Consider the following 16,406-nt stretch of genomic DNA (forward strand, 5'->3'; position numbering starts at 1 on the left):
GGGAGCGTTGCAGGGTGGGTGGAGGGGGGTGGTTATGTAACTGTGCCCTTTCTTCCCTCGTTTAGTAGGTTGCGGTACTTACCGATGTCGTCTTCGTCAGCGGTCTCAGTCGTGGAGGTATATGGCAAGGAGCAGGGCTAGCATGATCTGCAGCTCTCTATCCATGTCTGCTTCGGCGTGTTGTGTGAGCCTCTGGTGAGTGTTTCCTTATATTTGGTTTGTTTCCGCCTGGCTTTGCGTGGCGGTGGTTCCCGCCCCTGAACTGACGGAGGTCTAGTGCTTCATCATTTGATGGGCGGGTAGGGCCTTTCCATCGGCCTGTGGGCGGGCTCTGCCATCGATGTCGGCACTCCTCTGCTGGTGGTGAGTGGTTTTCAGGATGCCTATATTTCAATTGGTTCATTATTTGGTGATATGGACCGCACGTCTGTTGGCGGTTGTTACCGCCACTGCTGTCGGTGCGGTGTTTACGGACGTGTTCATAATGACAGCCTCTGTCCTGTCGCAGTCTGTATTTCTACTATGATGGATCACCTTTTAGATGGAGTCGCTACAATGTCCTTGTTTTCTCTCTCTCTCCCCCATGGGTCCTAGACATATATCTTTTATAATCAACGAATCGCAGCCTTTCTGTCTGACTCGCTAATGCTTCTTTTAGTTCTACAAGCTTAATATGTAAGTCCAAACACCCAGGCCTTCACCTTTCTTCCACTCTCAGCTCTTCTTCCACCATCAAGACTTCTTTCAGTAGTGTTTGCCGTACCCCCCACTGACTAGGCTAAGCATCTCTTCCAAAGCACCGCATTAAATGCATCCCATTCGATTAAGGGGTTGCTAGCTGTCCCATTATTTTCAGTGAAGAAATTTTCAATGTGCTGTTTTACAGCCTCCCAATATTGCTGGTCTTCTAGTGATTCAGACTTTAATTTCCAGGTAGGAGCACAGGCTTTAATCAGTTCCCACTTCAAATATAACAATAAGGTTTATGGTCTGAAATAGTGCGGGCTAGATATTCTGCATCACATATTTGGGTATATACATCTAGTGTGCAAAGAAATGTGTCTAGGCGCACATGTAAATCATGTGAATGTGAAAAGAAGGAGTAATCACAAGTTTGTGGATACAGGCTGCGCCAGGTACCTATGAGCCCCTATTGTGTTTGCCAGCTCGAGAATTGATGTGCTACTCTAATTATTGGGGAATCCTGTAATAGCGGATGGGAGCAATCCAAATGTGGGTCAGTTATACAGTTGAATCCTCCTCCTATCACTACTGATTGTAATAGGTAACGGGCTAGACTCTGTGTGAGTTTTGTGAAAAAAATTCCGTTGGTCCAGGACAGGTGTGTAAACGTTAATTAGTGCCAAGTCTCACCCCTCTAGTTTGCCATTCACTGCTAGATAGCGCCCTTCTGAGTCTATGACACTTTCTGTATCTTGGAAGAGAACCCCTGCCCTAGTCCATATTAGGGTCCCTGTAGCATAAGCTGAAGAGGTAGTGAAGTATGGGTGGCCCCTCCATAGCCTCTGTAGGGCTTTCCCTTCTGCCGCTGCAAGGTGCATTTCTTGGAGCATTGCTACATGGATGCCCCTTCTAAGCAAATACGAGAACACCCTATATCTTTTCGCCATAGTATGAATTTCTTGAATGTTCCATGATAAGAACTTGTAATTCTCAAGTGTATCCATTTCCACCCATTATTTGCATTTCTCCCCTACGTCCCTCCCAGATGGATTTCCTCATGCATGGTGAAAACCACATCATATTCATCGCAATTACCCTGAAGTTGTTGACTCAGGTTCCCAAGTGTTAAATAAATAACCATAAACAACCCAACTCCTGCTCCCCAGGACAGGTAGCCAATACCTACTCATCCAAACCATTAACTGGAAACTGTACATGCTGAAGTATCAGTGTGCAGTCCTTTTAATAATATATGGGGTGTGGTCACTGCATCTTCGCCAGTCCCCCCCACCCAGTCTTATATTCCATCGTCTGGCGATGGTTCTCCTTGTGCCGTCTTTTCCATATTCCCTCTAGCTTGTCCTGCAAAGGGTAACGAGACAGTCTCTGTAAGTGTGCCCTTGACTAAACAGAAGTGTGCATCAGACCTAAGTCTGACAGGAATAGCAGTCAAAGAATATCATCCAATGTCCCTGGAGGCACTATGGGCAGCGCATCCTCCGATGAGGGTGTGGTATAGGAATCATGATCCGATCCCGAATGGTCCTCGTCCTCTTGTGCTGGGTTGGGACTAACTGTTATTGTGCAAAGACGCCACTGCTCCCATTACTTTCTGGCGTTCTTGTTGGGCCTCCACTTTGGAAGGGGCTGATGAAATGTTCTTGAGAGGGTCCAGTTTCCTTTTGGATTTACGTTGTGAACCTCTATATCGGCCCCGTGCCCAAGCCGGTTATTTGTCAAGTGTCTATCCACTGCCACACTGCCTCAGGGGTACTGAAAAATTGGGTGCCTTTCGCGGTTACCACACGGAGCAGGCAGTAAACAGCATGCTGTATGGTATACTCATCTGTCTCACTTTTGCCTTGGCCTCTCGGAAGGTGGACCTTTATTTCTGCACTTCATGTGAAAAATCTGGGAAGATGAGGAACGTCCTGTTTTCAATTGTGTAGTCCCCATTCCTGCTTGACTGAGAAGGTAGTCCCTTTCTTTATAATGTAAAAGTCTTGTTATTACCGGGCGGGGGGGCACCCGGTGGTGGGGGGTGTGTCAAGACTATGTGCCCTCTCTAGGGCACAGAATGTGTGAGTCTATCTCCTGCCACCGCTTCTCGAAGCCATGTTCAAAATATTCAACCATATTCGTCCCTTCCACACGTTCAGGTAGGCTTATCAACTGGATATTATTGCACCAGGATCTGTTTTCTACATCATCCGCTTTCGCTTCCAGCACATGTATCTTCTGTTCAAGAGTGCGCAATTTCTCAGTGGTGTTAGAAAGTGTTGCTGTGACATCATTGATATTGTTGCTGTAACACGTTCTGCTAATCTACGGTGATCATCCCGAAGTATTGTCATATCCATCACAGTGCACCAATTTTGCTTCCAAGGGCCTCCCGGGAGGCAGTTATGGTTTGAAGGATGTCTTCATTGGGCCCAGTGGGATGTCTTCCTGTAGGCCATAAGTGGATCCGTGGCAAATTGTTCTCTTGTATCAGGATCCCTTCTGTAGCTGCTCTTCCCAGTGTTCTAACAATTGCTACGGTTTTGGCTGCCTGACATACTGCTGGGCCAGCGGCTCTCTGCTGGAGGAATCGGTGTGATATGACGCCACAGATTTTGTGTGGGAAGCAACGTGTCTCGCCCTATGGTTTGAGGTGAGTGGATCAGTGAAGGGCCTCTACTCCAGTCAGTCCAAGTGGTGCAGCATCACCCCCAAGCGGTAGGTAGCTCCCTTTACCCCAGTCAGGTGGTCCCAGCGGGAGGCCTAGTATTACGGCCTGTGCCTAGTCCCAGGTTCGCCCCCATGCACCGGGGTTGTTTTTAGTTTCCACTTCAGGGGCTGGTGCTGGTTAGGTGCGAGCGCCGTATGGTGTTCCAGTGTGACCGCAGGGACCTGGGACTATGTGTGGTGTACTGTTATGAAGTCACGGTGCTGCAAAATGGGACTGATATCCTATGTGCAGCTGGTGGAAATTGTTCAGTGGGCCTCAGTATGCAGGTGTTAGTTGCCTTATGAGCGGTCACATCACACTAATGGGCAAAGTTCAGGCTCCCCCACAAATGAAACAAGCACTCACAGCTCATGTCCCGCATTTGAGAGCAGGCCCGCCGCGTCAGTGCTCCAGCGCCAGGCCCCCTCATATGCTGGCAGCTACCCTACCAGCAATCTGATTGTCCCAGTTTCTTGATGGGTAGTGTTGTGGCGGGCGCCAGCCGTCCCAACACTCCAGCGCCGCCGAGGCTCTTCCCATCACTTCTTTCCCCAGGATTCCCTATGCTTCACTCCCACCGAGCATATCTCCTGCTGCGGCGACTGCTCGGTCGTCGCACTCTTAGGGCCGGCGAGTAGAGCTGTTGTGCAGTGTTCCTGAGTATCTCGGGTCATCTGGGAGTGCTGTCCGGCTCAGTATCCCCCTCTCAGCGCGAGTTTTCTCTTCTGTGAGCCTCTGTATATTTCCCATGGGTAAGACGATTGGCTGTGGCCGCCATCTTGATTCAAGTGCAGCCAAGGTTTTTTATCTGTTTGTTTATAGGGCGTCCGCGGCAGTACTTCATCTTTCTTTTGACCTGTCCCCCTCAGGGGCTTATGGGGGTCACTGGCATCGATTTGGGGGCCCCAGTAGACTGTGCTATTGTTCAGGATGACATTGGGTTGGGAGCCTCCGGCAGGAGCCTCACAAAAAGGTTTCTCACTCCATCTGCGTAAGCCATGCCCGCCCCTTGCCCCCCCGATCAGTTCCCCCTTTGATGTCTAATTTACGTTTGGTGTAGGAGGTTAATTTCGGCTTGTAAAAGATAGTTTAGTATCTACAGGAGTTTGTTCTTTTGTGTATGGTCTTGACCTATCAATTCTATTGTTCAGCTTGTGTCTGCTTGGACTGTTTCCCCATTTATGCATGTATTTTGGATTGTGCCAAGTATTTTCTTCAATACTAGTTACGATTAGTAGTGACATGCTACTTTTGTAGATACTTTGCCTTGTATTGCAGTCTCACTTGGCTATCCTGATGTCCTGTTTATTTCACTTAGTATTTCCAAAGCAACTGATGTGCTGGGGCTTTAGCGAGTTTAAATCCACCTCAGTTTTCTTTGCAGCCTTGCTACAGATAGTGTAAGGGCGGGCGGCAGCCCTTTAAAGTACTTCTTCCTTAATTATGTGGTCCTCTCAAGTCATGCAAACCACAGTACTGCCTTTTCTGAATGGCAGTCACGCTGCCACTGCCTCCTAGATTGGATTAGGCTGCTTGCGCCCCCTGTGCAGATGATTGTGTCCTTGCAATAAGTTCTCCCTCCACGGGTCCTGAACAGGCAGCTTGCGGAGTTGCAGCCACCCGGGCCGCTTCAGCTCCTCTACTGAACTCCTCAGTTAAACAAATGGCATAACATAGTCTATTCTGCGATGGGTAGGCATTTTCCAGCTCAATTAAGACGATACAGGTAGAGCGACTTAAAAGCACAAATTCACTGTGCTCATGCCTGTCACTGATCTGTACACTCTCTATGTCCAACAAGAATGAACAACGAAGGAAGACAAGAGCACGTGTAACTACACCCCACTCTACTTCAGTCCACTCAAGGCAGAAGTGCTTCTATATCATCACAGCAACATGTGATGTGCATTTCACCACACATCAAATACAACATCAACATGTTCCACAAAATAAGGTATTTAATAATGCTTCATACGAAACCCATACGGTTTCTAACCCTGAAAATAACATATGCTACATTACCCAATTTATGGTACAAAATCTACCAATGAGGGAAGAGAAGGTTGGCGGACCATGCCAGGTTCAAACTCATGACCTAACTCTCAATTACTGCTGTGTTCGAGCTCCAGGGGCCCCCCTCAGAAAAGTACCCTGCCCTGAGAGCTCCTGAATGAGTCTGGAGGGGGCCCCCTCAATGTAATTAACAGGGACCTCCCTCAAGTTTTGTTACGCCACTGACAGAGTATTGCAAGTGAGCAGTCAGCCAAATAGTGTGCTGTAATACCTAATGCATTGTCCAGGATGCATAGCAGAACATAAATGTAACTGAAATGCATGACAATACAATCCTTTTCTGTAGGAATGTTTAGATTAAATACATTTGTCTAATTTAATAAACAGGAAGAGAAGTATGGAGATCAATCTTTTTTTCCTCATTTCTATTGTGCCAGTGGTGAACTGGAGGACTCTGTGACCAATAGCCATTTCTCACAATTCCTCTCTACACAGTGTCTCTTCTGAAACATTCAATTAATCATTTCCTTCTACTTTTAGCCCTTGTAGTTATGATATTGTTTTTCATGCCTCACCTCTCAGTTCTGAGAACCTTCTTAAGAATGCCACAAACAGCTGCGAAAACACATACATTTGCTCTGAATTTAAAATAAGAGGCAAATTCATGTTACCTAGCTGTTGCCATTTTGTTTGCCCACATTACCCATAGGCCGTGCCGTCTATATGGCAAACGCAAGCAGACTTTAAGTAGATTTATAAGCAGTTCTTATTTCTCCAACAAAGCTTACCAAGGAGTTTCGTTCAAGTCTTCACTCAGCAGTTCAAGCTTAGTTCGCAATTCCATGGTAGCGAAGGAGGTGACCTGGTACTACATGTGCCACATGCCTCTGCTGGCTTCTGCGATCAACTCACAGGCCAGAACATATTGCCCAGGGGGCTTCCTTCTCATATAAACTACCACCAACTACTGCCTTTGACAGTGATAAACAAGGTTACAAATCTGTTTGTATAAACATTTTCGTAGAAAAAGCACACCGTTTTTAGGCTGAGCCTACCAAACAGAGCACACTGTCTGATTGTGAAATGTAGACTTACCAACAACAAAGAGGGGCTTGCAGCCCACCCATTGCTTACCTTTGGTTGTCTTTACTGACAGTCTTATTTGCTTGCCTTCTATTTAAAGGATTTATTTGTTTCAGCCTGTCCATCTTGCGTTTGGCTCTCCCCTTTCGCATAGCCTCTTTACCATCTTGCTCTGATTTGATGGCTTCAATCTTTCCTCTGCACACTTTTAGTGAGTTTGGGATGGAAAAGTCCTCTGCATGGTAAAAGACGTGTACCTATGCCTGGAGTGCCCAACTGTACGGTTGTTTGGATCCCCCATTCTGTTTTTGCTGTCAAAGGCAAGCAGAGATAATGTGTATGCACCATGACATAGGCCTGACTCCCGGACTGCAGTCTTGTTAGACTGGGAGGGGTGCCAAACGGGCTACCTTTTAAGTGGTGGAAAGCTACTACTTTCACCAAGAGTTAAGCAGCTCGGTAGTGGCAGCATACAGTGTAGTGATCAACAGGAGAAAACAGGTATTTTTTTACCTTGTGTCAAAGGAGTGAGGCATACCGACTCACTTACTTTTTTGAAGTTGTGCTGCTTTGGTGCTTAACATACTCTTGGCCTACTTCAGGTGAATTTAGAGTACTGGGCAGTGCAGGAGTAGTGACTTCGCTGGCTGTATGTGTGCCTGGGAAAGGTACAGTATAGGGAAAGAGCACTACTGTGAAGTACATTTATGGTTAGCGCATGTACTCAGTGAATGTATGCCTGTGACAAGTACATTACATGCAAGATGTAGTGCTGTGCAGTGGGTGCGTAATGAAAGCATGTACTGGGTGTATGTGTGCATGTGAGAAATACAATACATGAAGGGTAAAGTGTTCTATCGCATGCATATATTGCTGGCAGAGTGTGTTTGCAAATAGCACAATAAGAAAAGTACATTGCAATGCACACAGAGTGTTTGTGTATACTGGATGTTTGTGGACCTGGGGCGTCACAATACATTGAGGTGTCTGTAAAGGACAGTATGTGTGAGGTGTATGTGCACTGAGTGCAGTGTGCCTGCAAGGGTACATTACAAGGAGGACTCTGGATTCTATTTTGGGCAGTCATAATGAAGCCAAGATGAGTATCAGTATCCAGAGTAGGTTGGGCCTAAGGACATCAGGAATAAAAGGCCTCAACCAACACAGTTGGGCCCAGTAGCCCCTGCTTGCCCTGTGGCTCTCTGAAAGGGGTTCTGGCAAGAGAACTTTTTTCTTTTTGTTTAAGAACTCCATGAAATTGCATGTGTTTTCCAGCACTCTCCTTTTCTCCTGTATGTGCTAACTCCCAAACTACCCCTTGTGTTCTATGTCTCATGTGTATTTTTACCCCATTCCTTCCCCCCATTCAGCAACTCTCTCTCTTAACTTCAGCAATTGTCACTCTTCACTGGGTGTGAAGGCATTTTGCTCATACATCTAAAAAAAAGTGTCCACCCCGTGCCAAGGATGGTAGGTCAAATGTTATTTTTACTTTTTTATTTATTTTTGTAACAAGTAACTTTGTACTTTTTTTGCAAACATATACTCGCCACCTTCTGCCCGAGTCATTTTCTTTCATGCTATTACTTTTCCGCATTTAATGGCTACTGAACCAGTTTATAAAAAACTCTTCATCCATGCAGTTTTATTTGATTTTGTCTCTTCCCTTCAAATTGCTTTCCCTACCAGCTCCTCTGTTGCTCCAACACTGTTGATAACTTAAAATTATCACTGTTTCAAAAAAATGTTTTTTTTTTTTTTTTGGACGGCCCATTGGCTTCCGACCCGCTACGGAGTACAGATATAATTTTCAAGCTAAAAACATTTATATTTTTTATTCTGTGATTCAAATAGTGTCTGCCATCTTGGACCAGTAAAAAACAAAAGTAAAGAAATTGTTCCTGTGTCATGATGCTTGGACGGACATACCTCATTACGCATGTGCAGTGGGATGTAGCGGCCACATCCTAGCTGTTTTAAAAAAAAAAAATTAGTTTTCCAAATGCTGCAAATGATGGGCAGAAAGCAATTTGCACCCCCGCGATTCTGCACAGCATGGGTAAATTGCATCTGCAAAACTAACAGATCCAAAAAGCGATCCAAAGCCTTATGCTCAAGTTTTCCGAAGTTTTTTTTGTTTCACAAGTACTAATAGGCAGATTGCCACCAACAATTCTTATGTTATTCACTTGTCTTATTCAGTTTGCGATTTGCACTCAACCAAATGCACACCAATGAAGTTTGAATGCAACTGTATGCAGCTGCTCCATTGTAAAACATGAACGGGTTTAGGGAACTTATAAATCAGTTAGTCTCAGATCATCGTACAAAGATACTACACATTATTCTACGTTGCACAATTCAAGTATTCCATTTCTGACCTGTACGGAGACAGTCATTGTTTTCCCGTCTGTCTTCAGTATTAACTGAATATTGGTTTTCCTCCCAAGTCATCTTAAACAAAACATCGGAATCTAACAGGGTGTCACCTGTAAATTAAAGATAGAGATCCGTGATTTGTGCCATACATAAAATAGCATCAAGCACATTACTTATTTTCATCTTAGAACACATGCTATTCTGAATGCCAATTCCATTGTTAGGACTATTGCCTTTGGAGTCGGTTTCTCTTCAACAATGGGGTACAACTCAATAGAAATTGGAATTCATGAATTTCAACAAATTATATAAGAAAATAATCCCAGTAAACAGAGGCAAATTAGGCTGTCAACACACAAAGGTAGAATTTATGCCTGCATGTTAGTATGTCAACGGGACAAAAAGGTATATATTGTGGGGGAAAAAATGAACCTGTGGTATTTTCACAATTAAATTATTACTTTTCATTGGAAATTTGATTGAATTAAGCATGGCCTATTAATTAACATAGTTTATTATCAAAGCAACAGAGTGGCCTTGGAAAGATATACATGACATCCTATGGTACTTGAAATTACAAGCCATGATAAAAGTTTTAGTTCGACTGGTAACAACACCTAGTGACCCCATAAAAGTGACAAATTATTGAAATACGATTTTAGGATCATTGGGGGTTCTAGAGGGTAGAAGAGCATAATCCGCATAAAGTAAAATTGGGCCCTTTTTCCTGCCTATTGAGGGGGCACCCGAAACTTTATTAGACAGGGCTGTGCCTCAACCATGAACATATAAAAGAAACAGTAACGGAGCCAGGACACATCCCTGGTGCACCCCCTCCCCAGCAGTCCGTCCACTCACCTGATGGGCCAAAGCTCACTAAGGCAGAAGCATCGTAATTCAACGTTCTCAAGAACTGCAATAGGTCGCCATCCACACCCCTAGATTAATCAAAATCTCCCACTGTTTAGACGTTACCATGATGTGGAAGGCGCAGGAAAGATCCATGAAGGCCAGGCAGATCGAGCCCTGCTTTACAATAGTATATTTGCTAACCATCAAGTGAAACCTTAGGTATTGATTTGCCATGCCGAGCCCCTCACGAAACCCATACTGCACCTCCGACAGCATGTCCATCTCCCTAACCCATGTTGAAAGGCACTACAGGACAACTCTCCTCTCCAGCTTCACTACTGAATCCAACAGGGATATTGGACAATAACACCCTGGGGATTGAGGGTTACCCTTTTTAAAAATCTGCAGGAGTCCTGACTTGCTAATGGCATTAAAGCAATTACACAGCAAGGGATCCCACAAGTCCTGAAATGATTTAATGCAAATCCATGGGCATCCATCCAGCACAGGGGCCTTATTTGGAGGACTCTTATTAATCGCCTTTGTAGCTTCATCGAAGGTAAAATCTAGGGCTAAGGGGGTAGCCACCTTCTCCTCACAATGCTGGATCGGAATATTAGACCTATACACTACTTTTAAATGGTTAACCCATACCTCTGGGCTGATGGCAGTGATGCCAGAATTGGATTTTACATTCATAGTTTTGATGTTATTAGCCACCACCCAGAAGGCCTTGGTATCTTTCAACCTGCATGCTGTAACCAACTTCCCCGAGGATTAATTATCTAGCTCTTCACTCCTGGTCCATTGGACTACCTTACATTCTGCGTTGTTTAATTTTGGAGGTATCCCTGTGTATTTCCTGTATAGCTTTGTGTAATTGCGCTGAGACCTTTCTATAAGATTGGTCAAACCATTTAGCCTCACGGACACTTGGCCTACGGGGTTTCATGAGCAAACTGCTCAGGACGGAGCTCAGCTGGGCAAACTGATTAGCCATTGACCAATAATCATTGGTGACAGTAAGACAGTTAGACACCGAGGAGAGATGATTCATACAAAGATTTGACAAAATAATTTTCAGTTCAGCATTTCTCCATGCCAAACACAAACCCTGGGTCTTAAATTTTATTTACTGAATGGCCACACTCTTTTTGCCTCCCCTCCCTCCTTTCTGGAGATACAAAAAGCAGGGCTTAAGGGATTGTGGTCGCTATATAGGTTTTCAGCAATAACTGCCCTAGACACCCAGCAAATCATGGGTGGCAAAAATATATTCAATGACCGAACAGCACTCACCCCTTTCAAAATTTGATTGGCAAAATAGGACGGATCACATAATTTGCTGATTTAAGTAAGGTTTGGCTGCTGGAAACCGCCTTTCAGCAAGGAGAATTTCGTTCTCTATGGCCCCCACTAACTTTTCAATATACCAGTCTGATGTACCAATTTTTATATTCGGGCTCTCTCCATATTCGGGCCTTTCTTATGCTTAGCCATCCTGCTACGCTGAGTGGCAAACAACTGGCAGCAAGACGTTTGGGTGAGCACAGTTGTCTGGTGCTTGAAGCCATGAAACGTCACAGAAGACACTTGAAAGGTTCACAATATCAGCACAAAGTGCATTAAAAAACAAACCCTTGAGGGGCAGCCCATCTCCTCCAGGCTCTAAAGGGTGTGGGTGGACCTGCTATAGGTCTGGGCCTTGCCCAGACACAGCGCATGTGCATCCCACACATCAAGAGTCGCTGTGCGCGAAGGGGTGTGTTGTTTGGGCTATGGCTTCTGGCACCAGTGTCCCCGGAATATGTGCTGGATCAAAGTTAAAGCAGAAGGCACATGCTCTGCCGGCCTCCCATTGAGACAGAGTGAACCATCACCAGAAGGGGAAGACCAAACTCAGCGCACTGCCCAGTCACATGTGAGGAATGTATTGCCCCCCAGTAGCAGAGAATCGCCAGACTCCTGTCCTGGGCGGCGGGCATCACTGCACGCTAAAGAGTGCATTGTTGGGGGCATGCCTTCAAGCCCAGGTGTCCCCGATGGCATGTAGGAAATGTAGTGCCTCCCAGCAGCAGGGAATAGCCAGACTCCTTTTTCCCAATAAGGAGTCAGCTGGAGTACACTCATCGATTATGTTACGCTTTGTAAAATGGTGAACTAATCCAAAACTGACTTTATGTAGATGGAGTCCTCCAATTTTAAGAGCCAATGTGTTTGGGCTATAATGGACTGCGGGCTCCTCAGAACAAAAGACAGACAGCACATACTTATGTCACAAAACATAAAACCGTTCTCATCATAAATATTTACATATAGATACACCTATTTACAGAGACCAAAACTGCCATTAATAACTGCACGAGAAGCACAGGGACAATATAAGTTATGTGAACTTCTGTGCAATGCACTACAACAAACTAAATCTACCTTCCAGAGAAACATGATGCCATTGCATGTCAATGTGGCCACTGTGATGAAACAACACTTCTATGTCAAACAAAGCAAAGGAATACAAGGTAACTGTAACAACGCACTGCCCATAGTCATAAACGGGAAAGGGAGCAATCTAGTCACCAACAGACCCAGTCCTATCCTACCAAGAATAAACAAGTCTCTCGTGTCAGTTCCTGGTCCAAATAAATCATCATAGGAAGGATCCTAAAGTAAAAATAGCAAAGCAAATATGGCGGTTCGGAAGGTTAATGGTAAGAGAGTACTGGTGTTGATGAGTCGCTTCTATGAGCTGGTATTATCTTGTATCCTTATCTCAAAGTAACTAAGAGGTGAGATGCCCTCTGAACTATAGGTGCAAGGCAGAAAATATTACTGCTCTTTCGCAACACAGTGTTCAGCGTACCTGGAGCCCAAGTGAGCCCTGGTGCACAGCAGTCTGCAAATATCACAGTATTGTGGTCTGGCATTCTGTGTCTAGGATGTCCGGGGAAGGTTAGTATGCGCGGCATGCGTAAGGCATCATGGAAGCATAAGAATGCCTGGTGACTCTTCTGCTAAAATGACAACATAGCTGAATCATTATGTGGATTGGGAATCAATGTAATCTAAAAGATTTTATAAACCAATATGTTCAAATACCGGAATTATGGAATGAAGTTCTCCGGCAGTTATCAGTCAAGTACATTATCGACGGATGAACACAGACCCTACCATCAACCTGAGCATGAGAATAGCAGAAATAACCAAGAAAACTATGGAAAACAATGGAAAAATGATGGAGCAGCCCGAAAAAAATAGAGTTTTAAACAAACAAGAGCCATGTATCCCAAGTATTTACATCCTTCCCGAGGTGCACAAAAATCTTAATAATCCTCCTGGAAGACCTATTATTTCTGCATGTGGTTTCTTGCTTGAACCTCTGGCACAACATACAGTTATCTTTTTAAAATCCTTTGTATGTTCCTCATAGGCATACCTCAGAGATTCCTTGGACCTCATCAATAAAACAGAGGGAAGAAGCTTTGATAAGGAAAAAAATAAATTCTTATTACCATTGATACCATTACACCAATATCTCGCAAGAAGAGGATATAGCAGTAATCAAAGAGGTGATGACTCAAGAACATATCCATATAAAATCCCCACAGAATTCTTGGTAGAGCCGGCATACATTTGTTTAAAAAAAAAAAAGATTGAAGTAAACCTATCATCAGAGGGTACCCCAAAAATTTGTAAAAGACTCTTGAAAAAGAGCATGGTTCACCTCACGCGAAACACTCAGTGCGAAGAAAAAAAAAAAAATAACCCATTAACAAATGTGTGCTGATGTACAATCCAAAAGCTAGCAAAGTCAAATGTGTTAAAGAAATAAACTGGATAATACCATCTACTTTTGACCCCCTAAAACCATTATTCTACTTCTGGTGAGGGCTACAAGGTTTGCAACTAAAAAAAACATCTTTGGCAGATGCTTGTCCTACCACCAGTAAGTGGCCATTACAGATGCCAGAATTTCACAGCCTATAAATTCACAACTGATAATAAAAGCATGACACTCAATGGAATTTCTTTCAACCCAACACAATTTTCTAATTGCAATACTAAAAATGTAATTTATTCTGTCAGGAGTCCCTCTAAGAAGGTATGTACAAGGCAAACCACTCAGTCCATGAAGTCAATAAATGTCGTACACAGGGTGCACCACTGGTTAAACACCTTGTGACAATGAATCACTCTGAAGATAATCTATTTTCATCAGTTCTTCTTGTAGCAGAACGAAACCTGAGAGGTGGCTCCATCTGCTCAGTGTTAAATACTATGGAAGCAAGAATGATGGAAAAATTTCACAGCAACAATAGGCTTGAACGACCTCAATGAAATGTGGTCTTTAATTTGATCCATATACTATGCACTTTAGATGCCTTTTACATTTGATTTTCTAGCCTTGACTTGATATATCCCTGCTATGTAACAAACTGACACAATATGAAATACTTCAAGCAGGCTGTTTATGTATTAATTCTGTAGACCATAATGGTCAACTCATTCAACAAGGTTTTCCATCTACAGGCGCTATTCAGTTGTATTTTTCTTTCTTCTTTTTAACAAGTTGGGATTTATTAGTCATTTTGCCTTGCATCATAATTCACAGATTTGAACATATTGCCTAGAAACTCTTTTGGATTACATTGATTCCCAATTCACATATCAGTTCAACTATAAGATGGCCGCCATTTTAAAAGAAGAATCACCAAGCACACTCATGCTCTAAGTATGCCTTACCCATGTCGCTCATTATAATCTCCCCAGGGAACCCTAAGCACATAACGCCACACCGCAATATGGTGAAATTTGCAGACTGCTGTGCACCACTATCACTTGGGTTCAAGATACGCAAAACATCAAGTCATGACATGGCAGTAAATGTAGCGTGTCTTGTACCTATAATTCCATTGGCATCTCATTTCTTAGTTTCTTTGAAATGAGGATACCAGATAATACCTGTAACGTCCTCCCCAGCCAGGGAGCATGTAAATGAATATGCCATATACGGAGCTCCATAACAGATGTCTTCATTCTTCAACATACTATCGAGCTCTGCACATTGCGTCATACCTTATAACCACACCTTAACACCTCCCATTCAATAGCATAATTCCTGTCAAGAGACCAGCCAGGACCACGAGGGCCCTAGCGCGTATGATATCAAAGACACTACTTCTACCCCTTTGTTAACTAAACAGTACAAACAACGTTAGCATCATATTTTCTCAATGAGTCAAGGCGCTGACAATGGTCTGCCAGATTGGTTGGTGTGAGGTCATTGGGATGCACCGTCACCAGGCATCTATGACATAGGCATGGATGTGCGATAAGAACATTCAGAAGGGGTCTCTTTGCTGGTGACTTCAGGGGCTAACATTGAGGTAGGTGTTTAAAGTGTGACAAATCCCATGTGACAGATTTTTTGGAATAGTCCTTTGCATGTCACGACCTTCAAAGGGTCGACAGCAAACATGTCTGTTTTTCGATTCCATTTCTGTTTGACAACTACCTAGTCCTCTTTCTCAAAAACTGTTTCCTGGGCACGTCAGTGCAGATCGGCATATATTTTTGTTTTGTGTTTTTGAGGAATATTTGTGACATGAACCTTACTGGCATTCATTGATCGCTCCAATGTCCACTTTGGTAGTTTGGTTCCAATGACTCGCCCAAATAACAAGGTGATAGGGCTCTCAACAGTTGTGGAGTGAGGAGTTGATTGATAGGATCAAACAGCTGGATACAGGGCTTGGTTTCAGATAGATCCCCCCTTAGATGCTAGTCGAACTACCCTCTTGAGAGTGCCCAGAAATCTTTCAACAACACCATTGGCTTGTGGCCAGACAGGTGTACTCTTTTGATGCTTGATATTGAGTCAAACAAGAAACTCCTTGAATTCTTTGCTACAGAAAGGTGGGCCATTGTCAGATTTTAGAATAGCAGGGATACCCTATGCTGCAGAGATGTGATCAAGCCGCTCAATGACTTTATCATGGGTTATCAATAATAAGTCTTCAACCAAAGGAAAATGAGAGTATTCATCATTGACTAAGATGATGTCCATTTTCTAGAGCCCCAAAGAAATCAACTGCAATTCTCTCCCATGCATGTGTAGAAGGTCAGACATTGTCAATGGATGCTGCATTACTATAAACAGTTACACAAGTGTCATGCTCTTAGCTCTCTCTCAACTTGCTCATCTAGGCGAGGGAACCACATTCAGTCTCTCAGGGATTTTTTGGTGGCTACAATGCCACTATGTTCTTCATGGGCTAGATCAATGACTTGCTGTCTCAGGCTCTCACGTATGACGATACTTGAGCCTCTCAATAGTATATCCTCTCAGGTGATGATAGCTCATCCTGTACTTTTTTTTATTTTTTGGAATTAAGCATCATTGCAAAAGGTCGAAAACATGTCTTCGAAGACTGTATTGTGATAAGGGCTTTAAGGGTGAGCATGTCTATCTGCTTTGGTAGCAGCAATAACCTGTCCAATGGATAGAGCTGCTGGAGTGCAGGACCTCACAATGAAGTGGATATACTATTCAACCGCTTTGGACGACAAACTGTGGCAATTTAGAAGCACTTGTGAAAAGTAATCTATTGGGTTTTTGGCTTTCCGAGGCTTGTGTGCAATCATGTAGTCAGTTGCAACCCCCTACATTGAGATGCAAGGAGGCATC

General features: G+C 43.9%; 1 protein-coding gene across 11 annotated transcripts in view; it reads right to left on the reverse strand.

The window, feature by feature from the left end:
• The window catches only part of LOC138268241 (butyrophilin subfamily 3 member A1-like), a 330,155-nt gene that overhangs the window by 266,389 nt on the left and 47,360 nt on the right, over nucleotides 1–16,406 (reverse strand). For all 11 annotated transcript variants that reach the window (XM_069217715.1, XM_069217713.1, XM_069217710.1 and 8 more), the window contains one exon: nucleotides 8,872–8,979. In XM_069217715.1, coding sequence (XP_069073816.1) covers nucleotides 8,872–8,979 — 108 coding nt within the window. The remainder of the gene's footprint in view (nucleotides 1–8,871; nucleotides 8,980–16,406) is intronic.

Source organism: Pleurodeles waltl, chromosome 12 (genome assembly GCF_031143425.1).
Source record: "Pleurodeles waltl isolate 20211129_DDA chromosome 12, aPleWal1.hap1.20221129, whole genome shotgun sequence".
Taxonomy (NCBI): Eukaryota; Metazoa; Chordata; class Amphibia; order Caudata; family Salamandridae; genus Pleurodeles; species Pleurodeles waltl.